This window comes from Puma concolor, chromosome B4 (genome assembly GCF_028749965.1).
Source record: "Puma concolor isolate L17-30 chromosome B4, mPumCon1.1.hap2, whole genome shotgun sequence".
In the NCBI taxonomy this organism is placed as follows: Eukaryota; Metazoa; Chordata; class Mammalia; order Carnivora; family Felidae; genus Puma; species Puma concolor.
Genome location: NC_141673.1, coordinates 82,950,491 through 82,975,186, shown reverse-complemented (window position 1 = coordinate 82,975,186; position 24,696 = coordinate 82,950,491). Strand labels below are relative to the sequence as shown.

The 24,696-nt window shown below is 38.9% G+C and overlaps 1 protein-coding gene across 7 annotated transcripts in view; it reads right to left on the bottom strand.

Annotated features, from left to right (window-relative positions):
- ITPR2 (inositol 1,4,5-trisphosphate receptor type 2) overlaps positions 1–24,696 on the bottom strand; it is a 515,364-nt gene that overhangs the window by 364,187 nt on the left and 126,481 nt on the right. For all 7 annotated transcript variants that reach the window (XR_015253713.1, XM_086713794.1, XM_025930361.2 and 4 more), the window contains 4 exons: positions 19,837–19,881; positions 9,221–9,372; positions 6,058–6,157; positions 4,931–5,091 (listed from right to left, as the gene is read on the bottom strand). Coding sequence is in view for 6 of the 7 variants with exons in the window: in XM_086713794.1 (XP_086569920.1) it covers positions 4,931–5,091; positions 6,058–6,157; positions 9,221–9,372; positions 19,837–19,881 (458 nt within the window). In the remaining variant the exon portion in view is untranslated. The remainder of the gene's footprint in view (positions 1–4,930; positions 5,092–6,057; positions 6,158–9,220; positions 9,373–19,836; positions 19,882–24,696) is intronic.

The window sequence follows — 24,696 nt, the reverse complement described above, 5'->3', positions numbered from 1 at the left end:
AACGTACAGCATAGTGGTGACAGTTAATAATACTGTATGTGAAAGTTGCTGCGAGAGTAAATCCTTAAAGTTCTCAATACAAGAAAAAAATTGTTGTGACTCTGTATGGTGACAGATGTTAACTAGACTTATCGTGGTGACGATTTCACAATAAACACAAATATCAAATAGTTAGGTTGTAAACCCAAAACTAATATAATGTTGTACACCGACTCCACTTCAAGTTTTAAAAGTGTGTTAAAAAATTTCCTTGTAGGAGCACCTGGGTGGCTCAGTTGGTGAAGGGTCTGACTTTGGCTCAGGTCATGATCTCACGGTTCATGAGTGTGAGTGCCATGTCGGGCTCTCTGCTGACAGCTCAGAGCCTACAGCCTGCTTTGAAGACTGTGTCTCCCTCTCTCTGCCTTTCTTTCTTTCTCTCTCTGTCGCTCTCTCTCATTCTGTCTCTCTCTCCCTCTCTCTGTCTCTCTCTCCCTCTCTCTCAAAAATAAAGAAATTAAATTTTTCTCAATTTCCTTGTAAACACATCATAGTAAAACTTCAGGACATCAAAGACAAAGTCTAGAAAATTACCAAAAAGTAAAGGAAAAATGGCCAATAAGGTAACAATTCTATCAGCATAAAACTTCTTAATGGCAACAAAATATGTCAGAAAATCATTACATTATAACTTTACTAAAGGAAAATAACTGCCAAGCTAAAATTGTAACACATAAAGTAGCACGTAAGAGTGGAAGTAAAACAAAGATTTTTTCATATATTTAAAAACTGAGATTTATAACCCATAGACCCTAACCAAATGTTTTAAAGAATAAATTTTAGCAAAAAGAAAAGTGAGCCCAGAGAGAAGACATGAGAAGCAAGAAATAAAAGCAAGCTGAAGAAGTAAAAGATAACAAGAAATACAATTCATAGTAAAAATAATTTTTAGGAATTAAAACTTTTAATAAAAAAGGGGGTACATCATAATTTATATGACACACTTACTCCTTTGTAGATATCAACTATTAGAAAAAAAAATTTTTTAATGAAAAGGATGAACATAGAACTATGATTCTAGACAAATATTCCAAGAAAGATGAGAAGGAGAATATCAGTGCATAATTAAACCATTCTGAGGTACTTTACTCCCATGAGAAGAAGAAAGATTTAATAACTAAATTTTATAAGAAAGAATATGCAGCTAAAATGTATGGCAAGAATAGTAATAATGTAATCGCTAGAGAACAGCATTGGGACCTAAAGCTTCTAAACCAGTAGAGGAAAAGAAAAAATGAGGAGAAAATACCAGCTTTATCAACCTAACAGAAAGAAGCAAGAGAGGGAACAGACAAAAAAAAAGCTACATTAAGAAAAAAAAGATAGGGGTGCCTGGGTGGCGCAGTCAGTTAAGCGTCCGACTTCAGCCAGGTCAGGATCTCGCGGTCCGTGAGTTCGAGCCCCGCGTCAGGCTCTGGGCAGATGGCTCAGAGCCTGGAGCCTGTTTCCTATTCTGTGTTTTCCTCTCTCTCTGCCCCTCCCCCGTTCATGCTGTGTCTCTCTCTGTCCCAAAAATAAATAAACGTTGAAAAAAAAAAATTAAAAAAAAAAAAAAGATAGAATTAAACCCAAACATTTATTAAATGCGAAATAATTGAAAGATGATCAGATTCCATTTTTGTAATTATTTTTGCAGTCTTGAGGTCTTTTTTTTTTTTTTTTGACACATATCATGCCACGGATTCACAGGGAATGGGTTCCATCAGCGCAGACTCTTCCCCATTGCTTCTCGCAAAGCGTGTCTTCTCTGGGCGGAGCAGCATGTGGTTCGGTTGAACCCAAGTATCTATCTCTTCCTCTTCCTTCTTAGTCTGATCATTTTCCTTCACACCCTTCAGGAAGCTATCTCTGCTCTTTGAGTGCTTCATGTGCTCAATAGGTACGTTAATTCTCTTGGCAAGAATGTTGTGCTTAACTTGTTTGTTTACAACAACGTCAACAGCATGCTGGGTAACACTGTAGACTCTTCCAGTTTTGCCATGGTAACATCTGTGGGGTGTTCCTTTTTAAACAGAGCCAATTCCCCTGATGTCTACACTATCATCTTTCTTGCCGATTCTCATTATATGTGGCTGAAGGAAGCACTCCGGGTTTCTAAGAGACCTGAGAGCACACAGCCGTGCCTCAACTCTTTCCCTTTGTGTTGGTCTCTTTGGTGAAATACCGGAAGATGAAGGCTCCAGACAAAAGGGATCAGATTAGGTGAGGAGTTAAGACGGTGGAGTAGTAGGGGGACCCTATGCTTGTCTCATGCCTCGAACATAGCTAGATAAATACCAAATCATTCTGAGCAGCCAAGAAAGTGATCTGAGGACTGAGAGAACAAACTGCACAAGGAGAGGGAGAAAAGAAAGAGATCAGATTAGATTTTTAAAATCTAGCTCTCAAAAAAATAAAATAAAATAAAATAAAATAAAATAAAATAAAATAAAATAAAACAAAATAAAATAAAAATCTAGCTCCCTGCCGCTCACAAGACACATCACTAAAACAAAATGACCAGGAAATCTGAAATAAATTGATACTCAAAAAGAAGCACCAGAGAAACACTAACCAAAAGGCAGCCAGTGTGGCGACTTTACTATCAGGCAAGTAAAAGTTAAGGAAAAATGATGTTGCTAAGGAAGATGTTAACTTTGAATGACAAAGGTATCTGATCTGAAACAAAGAAACAAACAAAAACCCAAGGATATCTGATCCGGTGATCTCATGTGGGATGACCACTATTCTAGATACTGAGCTTCCATCCTGGGGACTCGGAACCAACCTCAAACCAGTAAACAGAGTGAAGACGCGGCCGTAGTTCTGTGCTGTTGACAATCACATTATCAGTGCATGTGCATGCTGCCTGGCCCTGGGCCAGGCATATGCCAGGAGCTCAATAAACATGAATTAATTACATCGCCAAACTGTAAATGCTGCTGAGGAACCCCAATCCTTTTCTGTACCCTCAAAACTAACACATGGTGCAGAAATTCTGGTTTGCGATTACATGCATCACTAACTGAAAAGCAGTTAACCCCGCCTCCACTTTCCCTCCTCTCCCACCCCCACCACGTCCCCAAGACTCTCTATTTTGTTCGTGCAACTATGCACAATAAGATCAGAAATTCCACTGAAAACTATCTGAGATTGAGGATCTTGGGGCATAACACAGGAGCTTGTGCCTCCAGAGCCCATTCCTGGGGCAAGTAAAGGGGAAGCCGTGAGAGAGAATTCAAACAACACGGGCATTTTGAGCTAGATCTGCAATATTCTAACACCTCCCCTTTGACCTTGTATCATTCTTTCTGGTTTTGAGTAAGAGAAGATCTAATAATAACTTCATTCTCCAGAGAGAAAAAAAGTCAGAGTTGTGAGGGTATTTTCAGATAGAATTTTATATTGAATTCTAAAACAGAGAAAATAATATAAAAACACTCAACTATGCCAAGAAGTTCCATTGTATTGACAGGCAGCTTTGAGTGAATTGTGATAGGAGATGACTTTTCTAAAATCACTAAATCAAGATCAATAATTGCAACTTCATATTTCTCAAGCATATTTCTCTTTGCTCTGATGTTTCTCACTGTAAAACAGTGGGGAAAGAAGCAGGAACAATAAAAATGCACGATCCCTCATCCCTGGTCAGTCCTGGTCATCCCAGTCCTGAGAGCTCCAATATATGAATGCTTGTGAAATTGGTAAAAAGCTTTCTCTTGTTCAAATGTAAAGGTATGTAGCAGATCATCAAGGCGGGGGGGATATATAAAAAAGGCTTGTGTTCTGGAGCACTGAAAACACAGAGACTTGAAAAACGCACACGACTGGGGGCATTTGGGTGGTTTGGTCGGTTGAACCTCCAACTTCAGCTCAAGTTATGATCCCAGAGCTCGTGACTTTGAGCCCCACATCAGGCTTGCTGCTCTCAGTACAGAGCCCACTTTGGATCTTCTGCCCACCCCCCACGTCCCTCCCCTACTCTCCCTCTATCTCACAGAAATAAATAAAACATTTTAAAAAATTCAAAAACAAAACCACACATGATCGAATCCCCCACTTATGTAAAATGAGAATAATGTCCATCTCAGGACTGTTTGAAGGAGTACATAAAATATGTTTACAGTACCAACACAAAATAGGAATGATATCATTGAGAGCTATCAGGATCATTCTCTTTCTCAACCATTTCCAGAACCAGAGCTGAAGAATCGAGGATCCAGTTTCTCTGTGGGAGTTACAAGGGCAGATTGCTGCACCCTGCAGATTATGTCCTGGCATATTTATTTCATGGTACCTGAACAGACGAATGTGACTTGCATAAATAAGAATAGAAAAACATAAAACTTCTTTTAGGACTTTTAGAACTCTTAAATACAAATATTAAATGAAGCCCAACAAAAGTATTACGAGTTTTTTCTGAAACATTTAAAAGGAAAGATCAGCAAGCAAAAAAACAACTCCAAGCGGGGCGCCTGGGTGGCTCAGTCGGTTGAGCGTCCGACTTTAGCTCAGGTCATGATCTCACAGTCCATGAGTTCAAGCCCCACGTTGGGCTATGTGCTGACAGCTCAGAGCCTGGAGCCTGTTTCGGATACTGTGTCTCCCTCTCTCTCTGGCCCTCCCCCGTTCATGCTCTGTCTCTGTCTCAAAAATAAATAAACATTAAAAATTTTTTTTCAATAAATAAATAACTCCAAGCCCAGCTAAAATGGAAAAAAGTGAATATTCGACCAGATTTTAAAGTCCCCATTTTCATTCGCTCACCATGATCCACTCATTCAGAAGCAGGTGTGCCGCTAGGGAGACCATTCTAAATATCCCCTTAGAGCCATTCATTCACTTGAGGCTTACCACAAGAGTTGACAACTGACTCTTGCTGACTTAAGAGCCATTTAACAAAATTACTAACCTCCTTTCATTCTGAGTTATTGTACCATTTTCCAGCTTTTTAACTGTGGTCGCCAGCACTTTATTTGCATCATTGGCAAAGTCTAAGTCTCGGACCTCAGACAGTGGGACAGACACAATGGCAAATGCTTCTTTATCTTCTTTTGTTTGGCAGGTTCCAATCTGCAATGTGTTTTTTACACTAAGATTAGTTGTTTTTTAAAATCTGCAATATCTTTCTGGTACTAACACATCTTAATATTGTTTAAGAAATATAAGACAGGGGCGTCTGGGTAGCTCAGTCGGTTAAGTGTCTGACTGCTGATTTCCTCTCAGGTCATGACCTCAAGGTCATGAGATAGAGCCCTGCATGGGGCTCCATGCTGAGCGTGGAGCCTGCCTGGGATTCTCTCTCCCTCTCCCTCTGCCACTCTCACCCCCCTCTCTAAAACAAATAAATAAATACTTAAAAAAAAGAAATACAAGACAGGAATAGATCATCCAAATACAATAATTCCCACTTGCATCATCCACTATGAAAGACTGAAGGGACACACAGATTGTCCATGGCCATCCCTGCCTTGTTCCCAAAGCCCACTAGAAACACATCCTTGCACACTTGTCCTTTGCTTCAGTGTCAACAGAATAGAGAGAATGTACTCCTGGAATCTTCTCCCCTTTCTATATGCTGCTCCCACGCTTTTGGTATCTGTGCTAGCATCCTCCTGAATCACAGCCCCACTGCAGCCAAGCCACTTAGTTCAGCTACCTAAGCAACTGGCAAAATGAACACTTGAGGAAATGACTTGTAATAATCTCTAATATTGGTAAGGACACATTGTAAGGGACATGTCAATCACCCCCTGATCCTAATCATACAACATTTGTCTAAAAATTAAACACTTCTCATAGGGTGCCTGGGTGACTCAGTCGGGTAAGCACCCAACTGTTGCCTTCAGCTCAGGTCACGATCTCACAGCTTTGTGGGTTCCAGCCCCGAATTGGGCTCTGGGCTGGCAGCACGGAGCCTCCTTGGGATTCTCTCTCTGTCTCCTCTCTCTCTCTGCCCCTCCCCTGCTCACATTGTCTCTGTCTCTCTCAAAATAAATAAACTTCAAAAAACATCAAACAATTCTTAAAAACATTTACCTTTAACATAACAGGCCTCTCTTCATCTGTGTCTATGGGGATACTGGTACTTGTTACCCACGTGTTGGTACATAAATGCCTTAACCGAACATATGAGTTCCTAAAAGCAAAATAATACAAAAAACAGATGATTAAAAATTAGCACACTTATATATTAACATATTTAATAGTTTCATAGATGATATGAATATATTAAAGACTAGTTGACTCAAGTATAGGTCAGTCTGGTTTAAGGAAAAAGTTCTGAACCAAAGACTACTTCAAAACATGTGGTATTATTACCTAGACCAGTAGTTCTCAAAGTGTGGTCCCTGGACCAGTGGTAACAGCATCACCTGGGCACTTGTTAGAAATACAAATTCTGAGGCTTTCATCCCAGTTCACTGAATCAGAAACTCCAAACGTAGGGCCAACAATGAATATTTTAGCTGCCTCTCCAGGCAATGCTGATTTGAGAACCACTGACTGAGTGGCCATGTCAGTTAACACAGCTATCTGATCGTAGTTTCTGTAGTGTAATCATTTGTGTGCAAAAGTATTCTTTCAGTGAGAGACTCTCATTATGATTTTGGGGGCAACTGTTCATGTAGAACTTGGTCAAAGTTGACAAGTAGATTTCTTCTTTTAACCTTCATCTTTTCTGTTAGGGTGGGTCAGTTGTTAGCTTGCAAAAGGGAAAACACCAGCATGTTAGTACCCTTCTGTATCCCCATGCCTCTTCCATCTCATCTCTAACAACATGTTTACTTTTGAAAATAAATATGAAAAAAGTAAAAAAAAAAAAAAGTTGTGGTTTATATATACAATGGAATACTACTTGGCAATGAGAAAGAATGAAATCTGGCCACTTGTAGCAACGTGGATGGAACCGGAGGGTATTATGCTAAGTGAAATAAATCATACAGAGAAAGACAGATACCATATGTTTTCACTCATATGTGGATCTTGGGAAACTTAACAGAAGATCATGGGGGAGGGGAAGGAAAGGAAAAAAAAGTTAGAGAGGGAGGGAGGCAAACCATAAGAGATTCTTAAGGACTGAGAACAAACTGAGGGTTGATGGGGGTTGGGGGAGAGGGAAAAGTGGGTGATGGGCATGGAGGAGGGCACTTGGGATTAGCACTGGGTGTTTGTTGTATGGAAACCAATTTGACTATAAATTACATTTTAAAATAATAATTAAAAAAAATACAGTAGTGGCCTTAGGAAGAAAAAAAAAGTATATACAGCCAATCTTCATTATTTATGGATTCTGCACTTGTGAATACACCTATTCCCTAAAATGTATTTGTAACCCCAAAAACAATAGTCAGGGCACTTTTGCAATCATTCTTGGACATGAACAGAATGGCAAAAAATTTGAGTCCCCACTGTGCACATTTCCAGTGAGGCTGAACAAGGCAACACTGCCATCTCCTTTCTGCTCCGACTATAAATAAGCATCCTTTTCATGATCTATCCAGTGCCATGTTTTTCCAGATTTCTGTGCTTTTTGTTGATGAGTCTGCTGTTTAAAACAGCCTGAGGCATAGTGCTGCAGTGCTGTCCAGTGTTCCTAAGGACAAGACTGTGATGTGCCTTATGGAGAAAATACTTATGTTAGATAAGCTTCATTCAGGCATGATACGGTGTTGATGACTGTTAGTTTAACGTTAATGATTCAACAATAGATAAAAAAAAAATAAGGTGTCTTTAAACAAAAATACACACAGCACAAGATTACGTGTTATTGACTGATGAAAATATTGTGACCAGAGGCTCATAGGAACCTAATCCTTCATGTCTTCTAGGAGCAATGGCTCGGTATTTGCTATTTCAGTGTACCGGGAAAAAAAAAAACAGAACCAACTGTGTATGAACTGTGAGGGAATACTGAGAAAGGACAGCTAGAACTTGATCCAACTCAAACATTATCATCTTAGTGACCTTTTATTATTATCATTTCTTTAACAAATATGTATAAAATACCTGCTAAAACAAAAGCATTGTGATAAGTTCTCTGCCTCCAAGCTGCTGAGAGTTAAGTAGGAAATATAAGACATAAATAAATCCTACAACAGGAAGCAAAAGCATTAAGACCAATAAAACCCAAATAAAATGCCAAGGGGCTGCAGGAAAGAGAGAGGCTCAATCAGCATCATGACTTTGTTCATTCATAAAGGCAGGTGCAATAGAGACTGATTTTCAAAACTGTAAAATAGCACAGGGGCTCCTGGGTAGCTGAATTGGTTAAGTGTCCTACTTCAACTCAGGTCATGATCTCACAGTCTGTGGGTTCAAGCCCCGCATCTGGCTCTGTGCTGACAGCTCAGAGCCTGGAGCCTGCTTTGATATCTGTGTCTCCCTCCCTCTCTGCTCCTCCCTTGCTTGTGTTCTCTCTCTCTCTCTCTCTCTCTCTCTCTCTCTCTCTCTCTCTCTCTCAAAATATGAATAAACATTTAAAAAAAATACTTAAAAAAAAAAAGAAGGTAAGACATTCTCTTACCTTATGTTCTGGCTACCTCATTACCAATTCCACTTCCCCATCCCTCTCTCACTTAGGTCCCAAATGTCCTAAATTAGAGAGGCCATTTCTGAACACTAATACCTAATACAACTCTGCAGTTTTTTTTCAAAGCAGTTTTATTACCTGCTCTGGTATTTTATGTTTATTTTTCTATTGTCTCTATTCCTCATTTGAAATTAAGTATAGAACCAGTTTGTTCACTGTTCACTTCCCAGTGTCAAGGGCAATGTCTGTTAAGTTCAGTAAAGGTTTGTTGACTGAATGACTAAAGAAATGAACACATGGATGAATGAATGAATGAATGAATGAAATCTGAAATTTGACATAATAGAAATAAATGATATAAGTATTAATAGAAATTCCCCTAGCTTATTTTTCATGTTAGAAAGCAAAGGCCATACCAGTAATAAGAATAAATAATCGTCATGAATTTTTCACAGTTTCTTTGGTCCTGCACATTTTAATTATTTATGAGAATAAAACAAACTATGTTAATCTTCTCACAAGAGAAGCATGATTTTTACACACTAGTTCACTTATGCTTACTCCACTGATATCACAAAAGTTCCATTAACGTTGTATTTTCATTCCTTACCTCCCACTACAATCACTCAAAGAAATGTTTTTATTTAGCCGTATACATATAATTGTTTTTACCTTGGGACCAGGCAGTCAGCTCTCTGAAGAGTTGTGGCATCCAGTTCAAAGAGGGATGCAATATCATTTCCATGGGGTACTGAGACTAAAGTGTACATGATCTTTTCCCCTGCCTGGCGTTTCTTCTTTGAAGTTGGAAGATCTCCATCTCTCTGTTGAAGAGGCACAAAGTTACCTACTTTTGTCAGGTTTCTTCCTAAACTCTTCAATGAATCAGAAGGTGGGATTTAAATGTGAACAGCATCTTTTCATTGGATTATAGAGATGTCTGTTTTACATCATCCAAAAAGGGTAGGTGAAGCCTCAAAATCTTAGAGGTAATTATTACCAAGTGATAAGTCACACATTCAGGGAGGGAAGGCCTGATCTGGGCAAATAACCAACGCACTAACAGTCATAAGAGTTGTGCTCCCTTACCTTGTCTTAAACCTAGTTACAGAGCAGTTTTAACCATTCCACATTTAAGATGAACAGACAAGACATAGTATGTTGAATCATCCAGATTTCAAAAACTAAAGAGTCAACATGGTAGTGTTTCAAAGTTCCTGACTAATTTCCAAAACATAACTGGGACATTATCCTGAAGAGAAAAGGAATCAACAGCAATATTCCCATTCAGTTCATCAACTTGTTTCATTAAATCTGCAAACATACTATTGTGGCATATCAAGTGAAATAAAGTGGGATCTTCACAAAAGAAGTCTTCACAATGATGTGAAACTCAGTCAACATTTCTAGTACACCCTCTCTTAAGCAAGTGGCCACACAAGAATGGTAATTACATATTTCTACTTAAACCAAGTCTCAATCCCTGTGGAAGACTATGATGAGGCACAAGAAACCAAAATGTGATAGAGCAAATGTAATAGAAGCTTGGTAATTACACACATCCTATAAGTATACATATTTATCAAAAGAAACAAAATTCAAAAATGAGAGAAGAGAAAGAGTATCACTGTACTGTCACAGGAAGTTGAACAAAAGTGGACAAGAGAAGTGGTGTTCCAAAGGCAAATGAAAGCAGGCCGTGCCCAATGACACGCGGTTATTTATCAACGTTTATTTATTTTTGGGACAGAGAGAGACAGAGCATGAACGGGCGAGGGGCAGAGAGAGAGGGAGACACAGAATCGGAAACAGGCTCCAGGCTCTGAGCCATCAGCCCAGAGCCCGATGCGGGGCTCGAACTCACGGACAGCGAGATCGCGACCTGGCTGAAGTCGGACGCTTAACCGACTGCGCCACCCAGGCGCCCCTGACACGCGGTTATTTAATGGCCACTATGACAATGAGATATTACAGCTGATCATTCCAAAACATTCACTCGAAGTTCCATCCCAAGATTGTGAATATTATTTCCCTTGTGGTTTCATTCTGATGTCTTCTGTAAATGGTGTGCAAATCGGTAGCACCACTGAATGTGAACGGGCAGAGGAATCACCAGGGTTCCTCAGCAGGAGCAGGGCTGTGAGCTGTTAAATCCCACATAGCCCAGAAGCACCTGGTAGCTCCTGTCATCTTTGACTTATATGTCTTCCACAGAGACCACAATTCAGAGTTGAACGAAGGCAGGGGTCTGGCAAACTCTCCCCAGATAGTTTGACCCCCCATAATAGTTGCTTCTACTCAGTAAGCACAAACTATGTTTATTAATCAGAAAAAAAGCATACTTAAAACTTACTGTACATTATAAGTAGGCAAATGGATAAACAAACTATGGGACATCCAGACAGTGGGATATTATTCAGTGCTAAAAAGAAATGAGCTATCAAGCCACAAAGACATGACGCAGCCTTAAATGTGTATTGCCAAGCAAAGAAGCCAAACTGAAAAGGCTACCTACTGTATGATTCCAACTGCATGACATTCCAAAAAAGGCAAAACTATGGAAACAATAAAAAGACCAATAGCTGCCAGACAGTAGGGGGGAGAAAGGAATGAAAAGGCAGAGCACAGAGGAGTTTTAGGGCAGTGAAACTATCCTGTCTGATAAATGTGGATACATGTATGTGTAGTGAATACATGTCAAATGGTGGCTCCTTTTATCAAAACTCATAGAATGTACAAGGCCAAGAGTGAACCCAATGTAAACTATGGACTCAGGGTGATAATAATACATTAAAGTATGTTGAGCAGTGTAACAAATGTACCACTCAGGTGCCAAGTGTTGATAGTGGGGGAGGCTGTGATTATGTGGTGGCAGAGAGCATATGGGAACGTGTACTTTCCACTGAATTTTGCCATGAACCTAAAACTGCTCTTAAAAATAGTGTCTGCTTAAAAAAGAAAAAAGCAGGATGAGAGAAAATATTTGTAAGTCATATAGCTGATAAGGGGATTATACCTAGAATATATAAAGAACATAAAGAACAGTTACAACTCAAGACAACCTAATTAGGGGTGCCTGGTTAAGAGCCCAACTCTTGATTTCAGCTCAGGTCATGATCTCACAGTCTGTGGGTTCGAGCTCCATGTAGGGCTCTGTATTGACAGCACAGAGTCTGCTTGGGATTCTCCCTCCCTCTCTCTCTGCCCCTCCCAGCACTCGCTCGCTCGCTCTCTCTCTCTCAAAATAAACAAATAAACGTTAATTTAAAAAAAGACAACCCAATTAAAAATGGAGCAAAAGTCTACAGGGAAGAAAATAATCAGCAAAACTAAAAGGCAACCAACAGAATTGGAGAAGGTATGTGCAAATGACATATCAGATAAAGGGTTAGTATCAAAAATCTATAAAGAACCTACCAAACTCAACACCTGAAAAACAAATAATCCAGTGAAGAAATGGGCAAAAGACATGAATAGACACTTCTCCAAAGAAGACATCCAGATGGCCAACCAACACATGAAAAAATGCTCAACATCACCCATCATCAGGGAAATACAAATCAAAACCGCAATGAGATACCACCTCACACCAGTCAGAATAGCTAAAATTAACAACTCAGGCAACAACAGATGTTGGCGAGGATGTGGAGAAAGACGATCTCTTTTGCATTGTTGGTGGGAATGCAAACTGGTGCAGCCACTCTGGAAAAGAACGGAGGCTCCTCAAAAAATTAAAAATAGAACTATCCTACAACCCAGCAATTGCACTACTAGGTATTTATCCAAGGGATACAGGTGTGCTGCTTTGAAGGGACACACTCACCCCAATGTTTATAGCAGCACTATCAACAATAGCCAAAGTATGGAAAGAGTCCAAATGTCCATCGATGGATGAATGAATAAAGAAGATGTGCTATATATTCAATGGAGTATTACTCAGCAATAAAAAAGAATGAAATCTTGCCATTTGCAACTATGTGGATGGAACTAGAGGGTATTATGCTAAGCGAAATTAATCAGTCAGAGAAAGACAAAAATATCATATGACTTCACTCATATGAGGACTTTAAGAGACAAAACAGATGAATATAAGGGAAGGGAAGCAAAAACAATATAAAAATAGGGAGGGGGACAAAAACATAAGAGACTCTTAAATATGGAGAACAAACAGAGGGTTGCTGGAGGGATTGTGGGAAGGGGGATGGGCTAAATGGGTAAGGGGCATTAAGGAATCTACTCCTGAAATCATTATTGCACTATATGCTAACTAATTTGGATGTAAATTTTAAAAATAAATTAAATAAAATTTTTTTTAAAATTGAGCAAAAGTTTTGAATAGACATTTCTCCATAGAAGATATTGAAATGGCCAATAAGCACATGCAAAGATGCTCAACATCATTACTAATTAGTAAAATGCACTAGGATAGCTATAATCAAAGAGACAGACAATAGCAAGTGTTAGTGAGACTGTGGAGAAATTGTAACAGTACGTATATTGCTGAGGGAACATAAAATGGTGTGGCCATTTAAGAAGAGTGTGGCAGCTCATCAAAATGTTAAATGTATGACCAACAATTCTAACTGTAGGTAGCTATCCAAGAAAAATGAAAATACATTTCCACACCAAAACCTGTCCATGAATGGTCACGGCAGAATTTATAAAAGTCAAGATATGGAAACAATCCAAATGCCCATCAAATAATGAAAGGATGAACAAAATGTGGCATATGCACACAATGGAATATTATTTGGTCATAAAAAGGAATGAAGTACAGATACATGCTACAACATACATGAACCTTGAAAACATTATGCTAAGTGAAAGAAGCCAGACACAAAAAGTCATATATTGTATGAGCCCGTATATGAAATGTCCAGTTTAGGCAAATCCATAGAGAGAGTACATTCATGGCTACCAGGGTCTAGGGAGGGGAGGATGGGGAGCAACTGATAATGGATATAGGATTTCTTTGGTAGATAATAAAAATGTTATAGAATTAGATACTGGCTATAGTTTTGGAGCTCTGTGAATGTATTAAAAAAACACTGATTTACATTTTGTAAATAGGAGAGCTTTATGGTATGTGAATTACATATCGACAAAGTTGTGAAAGAGAAGGAGGGAGGGAGGGGAAAGGAACAAGGAAGAGAAGGGAAAAAGAGGGAGAGGGGGAAGAAGGGGGGAAGGGAGGGAGGGAGGGAAGGAAGCAGGAAGTCAGAAGTAGGCTGTTTCTCTGATGACTGTCATGTAGCTCAACAGGAAAACCCAGGTGTTATACTGAGACATGGGTGGCAAAGAAGCAGTTTTCCCTGGAATGGTGACACAAGAAGTGATAACTCTAAAGGAAAGAAAAGGAAGTTTGTTTTAATTATGTCCTCATAAGATGCAAACTTGGGGAGAAACAGACCAGGAGCATTACAATCACAAAGAAATATCACAAAAGAGCTTTTTTCTATACTCTATAATGCTATTACAGCCAAAAGAGAAAACCACCAACACAATGAATGTTAATTAATACATGTGAGAGAAGACTGCCTCATAACGTAGGAACACGGAAACAACGGACAAGATCAGTCATTTGTAGAAATAATCCAAAGGATTCTTTCAATGTGGAAGCAAAGGGATTTGAGAACAAGTGCAACGAGTGGTTTCAGTGTTTTATTAGAAAGACACAATTAAAATATGACTTTAATTAAGGAAAATAAAATTTAATCAATCATATTGAGCCATGTTTGAAGAAAGTCTTCATTACTACAAGATGATCATGTAACCTAAATAAGCAGAGATTCAATGAACAAAATTGAACAGTTTCTCTCATCACTGCCAGCAGAGATGCAAAAAATGAATATTCCTGTCTTTTTGGTGGAATACCATATCCCTAAAAAGAATATTTGTCATCTAATTTTCTGAGCCTCTTGCACACCAATCTTCCAATTATAACTTAGCTTTTGCTATGGATTTTCCCTTCAAAGAAAATACACTAACTAACCAAAGGATTTATATTTATTTACTTAGCAACTGGAAGGTGGCATGGAGGTTTATACATCAGTCACTTGTGAGTTCATTTAATATAAGTCAAATCCTAGTGCATACACTCTCCTTTTGGAATGTTCATAAAACTAATTTTCAAGACTTACAAAAAGAAAGCCGATCCAGGTTCCTAGATTGCCCTCCTACCACACCCCCTTTAGTATACCTCTCTGGGGGCTCCAAACAAGAGTAGTCAGGGACTTCTCTATTTTGACACTCTTATAATGAACAATAAAATTTTTGCCAGACATAGAAAAACTTTGATTAGGGCTAATTAAAAGAGGTCACTCTGTATTATTCATACTATTTAAGACCTGTGGTTTAGTTTTAATTACAAGGTATAAGTGGAATGTACAACTATACCCCTAAAGGTATAGGTTCCTGGGGCGGGGGGGAGATAAACTCCATTTATAAGTAGCATGACATAGATAAACTCCACCGATAACATAGATATTTATAAGCAGCATATTTATAAGTAGCATAACATAGTATTATTTTTATATTTATATTTATTTATATTTATTTATTTTTATTTATATATATTACTTATATATATTTATAAGTAGCATAACAGATAAACATAGCATAACATAGATAAACTCCATTTATAAGTAGCATAACAATTGTTTATGTGTGAAAAGAACTTCTAACATCCATAGCAGTTTTTAAAGCAATGCCATACATTCTGCTTTTTATCTCTTGCACTCTGATAATTTGCTTAACAAATTCTCCTTCATAAACAGTTCAAGGCAGCCCCTCAAAATCTGTAGAAAATAATACATGAATAATGAGTTATAAGTATGCAATCTTTTAAATGTATGGATCAGGTTTCAATCTATAAGACTGAAAGATGAGATCTATAGATCAATAAGATCTATAAAAATCAATATTATATCTCTACAATATGAAGGCAGTTCTGTTCAAAATTGTGTGCCTATAGCTTTTGTTTATAAACCCACCTCTTTTTTAAGTAAGAAAAAAGGCACAAAAACACTAGTTCCCTATACAGAATTACAGAAGCACAATGCCCTCCCTCTTGTGTCACGAAAATACATGTAAGGTACAACAGAGCTTAGACAGGTGTTAGATTTAATATCAGCTAGGTATCCAAAATATTCTCAATTCAGGTAATGCAGAGCCTCGGGATGTCAACCTAGTCTGCTGGGCTCTTACAAAACTAGCAGTTTTACTTGGAAGAAAAGGCACACAGAATCTCGGTTCTACAAGTAGAAAATCCCCTTAGGAGAAGCCAGTCGAGTAAACTAATGGTTCACCCGGCTTCTCCCTCCGGTCCTGGGGCTGCCAGTGGAGACACAGCAGTTAGCCTCCTGGAACACCTTCTCTGTTGACTCATTTGTGAGTCATCGAATTTTTAGCAGAGACATCACGTTGCAATCTGTTGTTAGGAGCCAGAGACATTCTGTAAGAAATAACGTATGCATTTTCAGGGCTGATGCAGACCTGTGTGCGGCCACGGCCGAGGAAGCATAATGATGTGCAGGCATCTGTGTTCTTGGTCAGACTCTCCAGGGCTCTCACTGCTGACTTTATGTAACAGACACAACCCTGCCATTTAAAGCTGCAGACACTTCTCTTGCATGGTTCCTTAAAAATCTGTTACTCTTAAACTATTTCCTATGAGGACTCTTTTTCCTTTCTTTTCTTTATCACCTTACCATTGATGAATATAGAGTAAAAACTCATGGAAAAGTGGGGGGCTTTGTTCATAATCTGGTCCCCCACCACCAAAAAAAGTCTATGAGACAGAATTTTCAAATACATTTCAGCTAAGCATCATGGTTCCTAGAACATTGCTATTTATGTGTGTCTGTGCACAAAGACGTGGTTCTCAACAGGCAGAGAGTTTGGACCGCAGCAGGGGTCATTTGGCAATTTCCAGGAGCATCTTTAGTTGCCCCAACTGGGGGCAGGGGAGACCACTACTGGTATCTAATACACAGAGTCCACAGATCTGCTAAACATCTTACAATGTAAAGGACAGCCCCCCCACAACAAATAATTTTCTGGGCCAATATATCAATATTGCTGAAATTGAGAGACCCCAGCATCGACAAAAGACACTCCCTTGAAAAATCAGATCACATTCCACATCAATACGGTAATGTGAAAATGGGTGGTGTTATTCCAAAAAAAAAAAAAAAAAAAAAATCCCCTTCAAAGAGCCATTTGAAAAGATGCAGCCTTTCAAGAAGGAACTAATGACTGTCAGGTTCCCAGCTGGGCTTGACACAGTTCCAATGTTTACAGGGTCCCTGTGGATGCTGTACATTTGTAAGATTGGAAATAATAGGCTCCTTTGTAGAATAAATACAGCAATTTGGGTCTTAATGGGAGCTCTGACACACACCGCCGCATTTCAGTGGCACCATGCATTAACCTTTGAAACTTCAAAAATGGAAGGCAACATTTTGATAAAGGTTTCTAAATTACAGGAAAAAATATTAACTGGATATTAAATAGATAACATAAGGGAAAATTTGGAAAGAAAATAATTAGCATGGTCACAGTGAACTCAGCATTACTGGAACCCAGATCTGGGGTGAGATAGCATTCTGTTTGGGGAAATTGATTTCGTTTTTCACAGGCTAAGCTCTAACTGCTCCTTTGTTTTCTTTTCTAGACAGAAACATAATTATTGCTAGGTGGCAAATGGTCTATAACATGAGAAGCCATATTGTTAGCTTTAGTGTTCCATATCTTCAGTTTTATTTACTTTCAAGCTAGGGATGAAGGATAGAAGAAAGATGAAATCAAATGTCTCCAGTTGGACATCTCTCTGAGATGGCAGACGAGATCCAGTCGTAAACTTCCACAGCAAAGCAGACCCACCTGTGTCAGATGCAATTAAAGTGCTGCTGGTAGCAACTGCTTCACAGAAAAGTACTCTTTCTCACCTTCAGAGGTGAATGAAGAACTTGTATCTCAGAATATAGAAGGAAACAAATCTACGAAGTCTAACTAAAAGCTTGATGGGTGCAAACAGCAAACTTCACCATGGATTCATTACCTATATTTTCTGTGCTGCTTTCATACCCTATCACTCATACTCTCTCTCTCCCACTCAGCCCCGCCCCGAAGCATCAGAAGCATCACCAAACAGCATGTAGCTGAAAGGAGATAAGCTGAAAGAGATGTAATTCAACTGCACAATTCGAAGTTTGATGCACTGCCCTTTTAATCGAAACAACGTACATTTTTAGCCTACAAATATCTTTTATTCAAAAAGTTTCCCTTTATCTGATTGAATTTTAACCTCACGGCACAGAGGTGACGTATGTAGGGCAAGCATCCTCATCCCATTAGTCAGGTGGGAAATGGAGTCTCAGGAAGGCTATCTTACATGTCCAAGGCCGTACAGGTTAACAGTGGTGCTAGAAGCAGAACTCCCTTGGCTGAAGAAGTCACATAGAATCTCATAAAAAAAGACCTTGAGAAAGAGAAAGGCAACTCCTGACATCCGACAGCTGGCCTGGTGTGATCGGGCAGGCTCAGTGCTGCCAAGGGCACCCTGACTCTCACAGCCAGGCCACGGTGTCCTCCTGCGAACGTGAACGATTTCACAGAACACCAACATCAGACAAGGCCGCTCCATGCCCGGGATGGATCACGTCAAAACAACACTGCTCCATAATCATATCTGAATACTGACAACATGTCAATGTTGTCCAAGCCATAAAAATGATTCGATATCCCTTTCCCCTAGCTAAAATGAGTGCTTCTTCTTTAGCACTCACAGCGTTAGCCTGGCTCTCATCTACCCTCCCTATAGATAAAAATGTATTAAGATACTTCCTCCTCCTGCCAGCATTCTTATCCACAGTGAGCCCCACTTCTTTAAATCCTCCCCAAGTCATCTTGTACAAGCCCAATTCCTACCATAGGTTCTTTCTAGCACCCTCTGAGAGGCCCCACAGTTCCCTTGGATGTAAATGCAATGTGCAATTAACCCCATTTAAGAACTGGTGTGTTCCTGGCAGTCATTGGCAAGAGACCATCGACCAGCTTATAGTAAGAACCAAAGACTCAGCTTTTAAACATGGTTATGGATGGCGTTTTCTAAATCATGGGGAAAGAAGAACCCAACAATCCTGGGCTAGCTTTTGAAAACCAAGGAGAAAAGAATCCACACAGGGGGAGAAAATTGAATTATAAATAAATGATCCAACCCATTTAATAAGCCTACTTCTATGTTTAAGGACATTTTGACACAAATTAAAGTTCTCGTTGGGCCAAAGACCTGATACTTCAGTTTCACTTCTGTTGTAAACCTGATAGTCATATGGAGAAAGAAGTCAAACAGGATTGACTCAGGTCCAGAAATTCTGATTTGATTCACCTCCCTCATATCAATATCCTCATAAAACATAAAGCTGAGGGCCAGTGCAAAGACAGTAGTCATTTCAATCAAACATTTCAACTCATTCTGTCAAAAGGTGGAATTTTGAATGCTGTAGTAATCATTCTTAGCAATTCCAAAAGAGATTGCCAAATTCCTAAGAAAATTAAATTATACACTGTGTCTATTTTACATCCAAAAATCTAGCTAAATTGCTGAAAATACATATAGCTATATAGATACACCTTTCTATCCAGCCCACCAACCAGGTTTTGTCTGCATCACACCAAATTGTCCTGAATTTCAGAACTTTCTATTGAATTAAGTCCTACTGTCCTCGTAACATCATCGTCTTTACAACGGTGATGAAAAAGCAGGCTGAATAATAATAAATATCTTAATGAAAATTGGCTTTTAAATAAGATTGAGATGTTTTTTGAGTGGCATGCTTCATAATATCAGAAAAATCAGTCATATAGTTGTTTGATGCCTCAATTTCTCCCCGTAAATAGAACCCAAATTATTTTTAACCAGAAAAGATTGTCCCATTGTGCCCTTTTACTATCATCATACCATAATTCAACTTGTCTTTCCTAATTTCTATGCACTTAAGAAAAGTAAACCCAGACCCACCATACCTCCCAGATGCCCATGGCCATCAGTGCTCCATCATAAATGGCCTCCAAGTTGCCAGAAATCTCCCTAAATACCTATTACCAGACATCTATTTATAATGTCAGTGCATCATCTTTTACTTATTATCTGTGATTCATAGCCTCTAGTCAGAGAATCTCTCAGAATCCCTAGTCTTCAAATTTTCTATTAACTTTTCAATTTGTTCATGTAAAATATGCACAATATTTTTGGAATTTGTTGGGGAAAAAACAATTCCACTCACCACAGTTTTTCCTTCATTTTGAGCATCTCGATAATCCGGATTAAGCTAAAAAAAAAAAAAAACAGTTTTGAATTGCTATTAACAGCACATTAACAAGACCAATGATCTTCAATTCACTATTGTATCCTTAACTAAACTCAATATTAAAAAAGCCTAAGAAAGAAACCATCACTAAATATTACAATTTAAAACATTACCTTCAAGTTCTAGCTGCAGGAGACATGAGCTAAAATGCCAAGTTTATGGCTTTTGTTTATATTAGCACAGTTGACATCTTTGCATAAGTGAGAGCTGACGATCTCACACCCTCTGAGGAAGCCTTCAAAAGAGTTCATCATTTTGCCCACCACAAAATCTCCCACTAACCAACAACTCTGTTTTTCAAATTAGACCAAAGGAAAGTCTTAACAATGATCCGAGATCCTGCTCCACGTGCTCTATACATAAGAAAAGAAAATCAAGCAAAAGAAGAGCCATATACCAGATATATATGTTGGATATGAGGGCTATTGAATGAGTATTGTGGGGTTTAGGGGTCATTCCAGTGAGGTTGATGAGTTTTAGAAATGCTGAGTGTTAATCCACATATTTCCGGCTGGCTGGAATCCATACCTCCTGACTGGAGATGTGAACAACTGGCTGGAACCCATACCTCCTGACTCCCACCGGATGACACAGTCCCAAAAGGATGTCTGCATTGTACTGAAATAACCAGCTCATAATTTGTAAAACAACAGACTTGTAAGGTGTTTTTATTTAAATAATGAGCTGTTCACTCGATTTTAACCACTTCAATACGAATATGTTCGTGTATGTAACATGTAACCACATAAAGTCTCCATTTAAGGGGCTCAGTCACTTAAGTGGCCGACTCCTGGTCTCAGCCCAGGTCATGACCTCACGGATCATGGGTTTGAGACCCGCGTCGGGCTCTGTGCTGGTGGCAGGGAGCCTGCTTGAGATTCTCTGTCTCTGTCTCTGTCTCTGTCTCTCTCTCTCTCTGCCTCCCACCCAGTTCTCTCTCTCTCTCTCTCTCTCTCTCTCTCTCTCTCTCAAAATAAATAAATTTTAAAAACTTAAAAAAAAAATAAAGTCACCATTTAAAATGTAAGATCAAGAGTGTTTCTCAGAATGACACTTGGCTAGTGGCTCTGAGGAATGTCCTCTCTACCTAGTACCAAATATCAATGAAGGTGCTGAAAAAGATCAAGAAGAAAGCAAAGCAAAGCAAAAAAATCTCAATCCCATCAAAAACGAAGACTGAAAAACAACCTAAACCCAAATCTACCATGAATTGCCAGCAATTACAAAACAGTCGATGCTGGAGGAGAAGCAGATACCTCTCCAGTTTTTATCTCCTGGCATTCTTCAACCTCGCTTCAAGCTAACAGCCTTGTGAACACAAGTAAGATACATGCTGTGGTTCCCACTGTTTGTCCATCCACTCAGAGACCCCAAGTATTTGCCCACCAAAAACCTACACAGAAGTGTCTACCACTGAGGAGCCATTGTTAGACTGAGCGGAGACTGGTCTCCCCAGACTCCCATCCACTGTCCCACTACCTCTGTCTTTCCATGACCATAGAGATGCAACAAAGCTCAGAAAACAAATGGGCAGAAAGTCAAGGGAACAGATGATAGCTGAGGGCTTTCTGAGAAGCACTGCCTGAAGAAAGAGAAGAGAAAGAACTGTGGCTTTGTATGTGGGAATCACACTGCCTAACACTGTAGAAATAGCAGAGACTAGGAGAGAGAAGCAAGTGCAGGAGAAACCAGGGACACAGAGTCGCCATCTGCTGGGCCTGAGACCCGCACTGCAGTGTGTCCTTCAGTCGGTCCTTCAGCTGAAGACTGAAAAAGGATTGAGAATTTTCGAAAATAGAATGGGGGCACCTGGGTGACGCAGTCGGTTGAGCGTCCGACTTCGGCTCAGGTCATGATCTCACAGCTGTGCCGACAGCTCAGAGCCTGGAGCCTGCTTCAGATTCTTCGTCTCCCTCTCTCTCTGCCCCTCCCCAGCTCGTGCTCTCTCTCCCCACCTCCTTCTCTCTCTGTCTCTCAAAAATGAATAAAAATTTAAAAAGATATTTTTTTAAATAGAATGAAAAGGGCACCTGAATGGTCCAGTTGGCTAAGCATCCGACTCTTGGTTTCAGCTCAGGTCATAATCTCACAGTTCATGAGTTCAAGCCCCACATTGAGCTCCGGGCTGACAGCACAGAGCCTGCTTGGGATCCTCTCTCTGTCTCTCTCTCTCTCTCTGCCCCTCCCCACTCATGCATGCTCTCTCTCTCTCTCAAAAATAAATAAACTTAAAATAAAATTAAATTAAAATTAAAGCAAAAATAAAATAAATAAAAAATAGAATAAAAAGACCATCTACTCAATCCATCTGGCTCTGCACAGAGTCCACTTGCTGAGGATAATAAGGAAAGAAGGAAAAAAAACAACAACATGGGACTGATTAAAAAGCATGTTAGAAGGGGAAATTCTTTTTACAGAGCCTTTCTGAATATTTTCTATGGTATAATGCAAAATAAATTTTCAGGAAATGGTTTGGCATATTCAAGAAAGCATAAGTAAACATTTCCTCTACATAAAGACAACAAACTACACAACAAGCTAAAATATAACACAGAATTAATTACATAAATAATAATATTAAATATAAAGAATTATAAAAAGAAATTAAGAAAGATTTCATTCACTAAAAATGAAAAGTGAATATAAAATTAAACTCCATGTTGACAGCAATAAAAATGCTATAGGAAATGAGGGATAAAAAAAAAATAAACAGGCATCTCTCAATACAGAGGAAAGATATAAAGAATTAAAAATTAGGAAAAAGAAAATAGCCATGGAGGACCAGAGAAGGGCATATCAATTAACAGATGACCAGCGTCCTGAAAAAGGAAAGAGAAGATTAACAGAATACACAAGCAATAATCAAAGATAATACAAAATAAAGTTTTGCTCGGCTGACAAACTGTGTATATAGAGGTTACCATACCCCACGAAAATCAACTAAAACACCTGACACATTCATTTGAGGACAATAAGCAGGGGAGACAAAACATAAAACAACAGTAGGGACATAAAAGATGGCCAGAAATTAGGTTTAGACAAAAATACTTACCATATAATAGGAGAATGGATAAATATAAGGTGGAATATTCAAACAATGGAGTACTACTTAGCAATAAACGTGATGAGCTACAGATATAACAACAAGGATGGATCTCAAAAATATATATGCGATGGGATACTGTTCAGCTATAAAAAGGAATGAAATCCTGTCATTTGCAACGATAGGGATGGGCCTTGACAACATTGAAATAAGTCACAGAAAGTAAATACCATAAGATCTCACTTACATGTGGAATCTAAAACCAACTGAGCTCATACATAGAGAACAGATTGGTGGGTTGCCAGAGGTGGGACATGGGGACTGGGTGAAATGGGTGAAGGCTGTCAAAAAGTACAAACGCCACTTACAAGAAAGTAAGTCGTGAGGATATAATGCCTAGCGTGGCGACTATAGTTAACAAGACTGTATTACATATTTGAAAGTTGCCAAAAGAATAGATCTTAAAAGCTCTCATCCAAGAAAAAAATTTTTTATAATTACGTATGGTGATGGATGTTATCTAGACTTAACTGTGGTAATCATTTCACGATATATACATGTACCAAATCATTGTGTTGTACATGTAAACTAATATAAGTTATGTCAATTATATATTCTTAAAAATGTTGTAAGTAGAAGAAGCCACTCATATGACTCCATTTATATGAAATCTAAGATCAGATAAAACTAAACTGTGGTTAAACAAATCAGGAAGTGTGGGGGAGAGGGTCTAAGGGAGAGGAATGGATAGAAAGCAGAAGCCAGCCAAGAGTCACATGACCGCAGTCTCTCAGGTTTTAGAACTGACTAACAGTAGGAGGCAAGGGAGGGGGTAAGAAAATGGGAATCCAGCTACAAGTTGCCTGTTAGTGCTAGGCCAGCAGTTGGGGAGATTTGAGGCTGAACTTTCTTCTTCTATGGAGACACATTTCTCAGGCTCCTTAAATTCCCTTGAATTACAAATAAAAGAATTAATCCCAAAATGGGATTATTCTTGCTTTTGGAATCCAAGAGTGAAAGGCAGAAAGCCAAAAAGATAGTGAATTAACTGGCCCCCTGTCTACTGATTAATCAAACACAAAAAGACACACTTTTACTTGGTAGTGATGGCACTTCCAGCATAGTGCCCGGGAGGGGTTTACCCGGCTGTTTTAGCCAAGTATCACTGTTTTGTATTTTTTAATTTGTTTCCAATTTGAAGAATTCAGATTTTTTTTCAAATTAAAAAACTGTGCATACTAAAATGATAGCTAAGTTACTTCCAAAAGATATGCAACATGTTTAAACATGGATATATCTTGTGATCCAAGTTTTTATTCACTAAGCATTGCAGTAGTTCACCACAGACACTGTGACGGAAATTCATACTGGAACCATGATGTAGCCTAACTAAAATGTGTACAGGAACAGGAAGTAACATACCTAAGTCAAACACACAATCACATATGCCCTCTGAAATATAAGTTATATTGTATCACAAAGACTTTCTGAAATTCAGTCTTCACATTTTTCATCCACTTTGGGTCACCCAGTTATAATCCCTAAGGGAAGTCTGGGAACTAAATTTCAGACTCTGCTCTGTGAAGACACACCCATGAGCTTTATAGAAAAGGTCACTCAGCCAACCTTTCCACCTTGGAATTCAGGGTCCTCATAGGTAAAATGAGAAAAGTCTATGACCAAAGCCTAATCATACTAATTATGTCATTAAATTTTATAACTCGAGTCTTTGG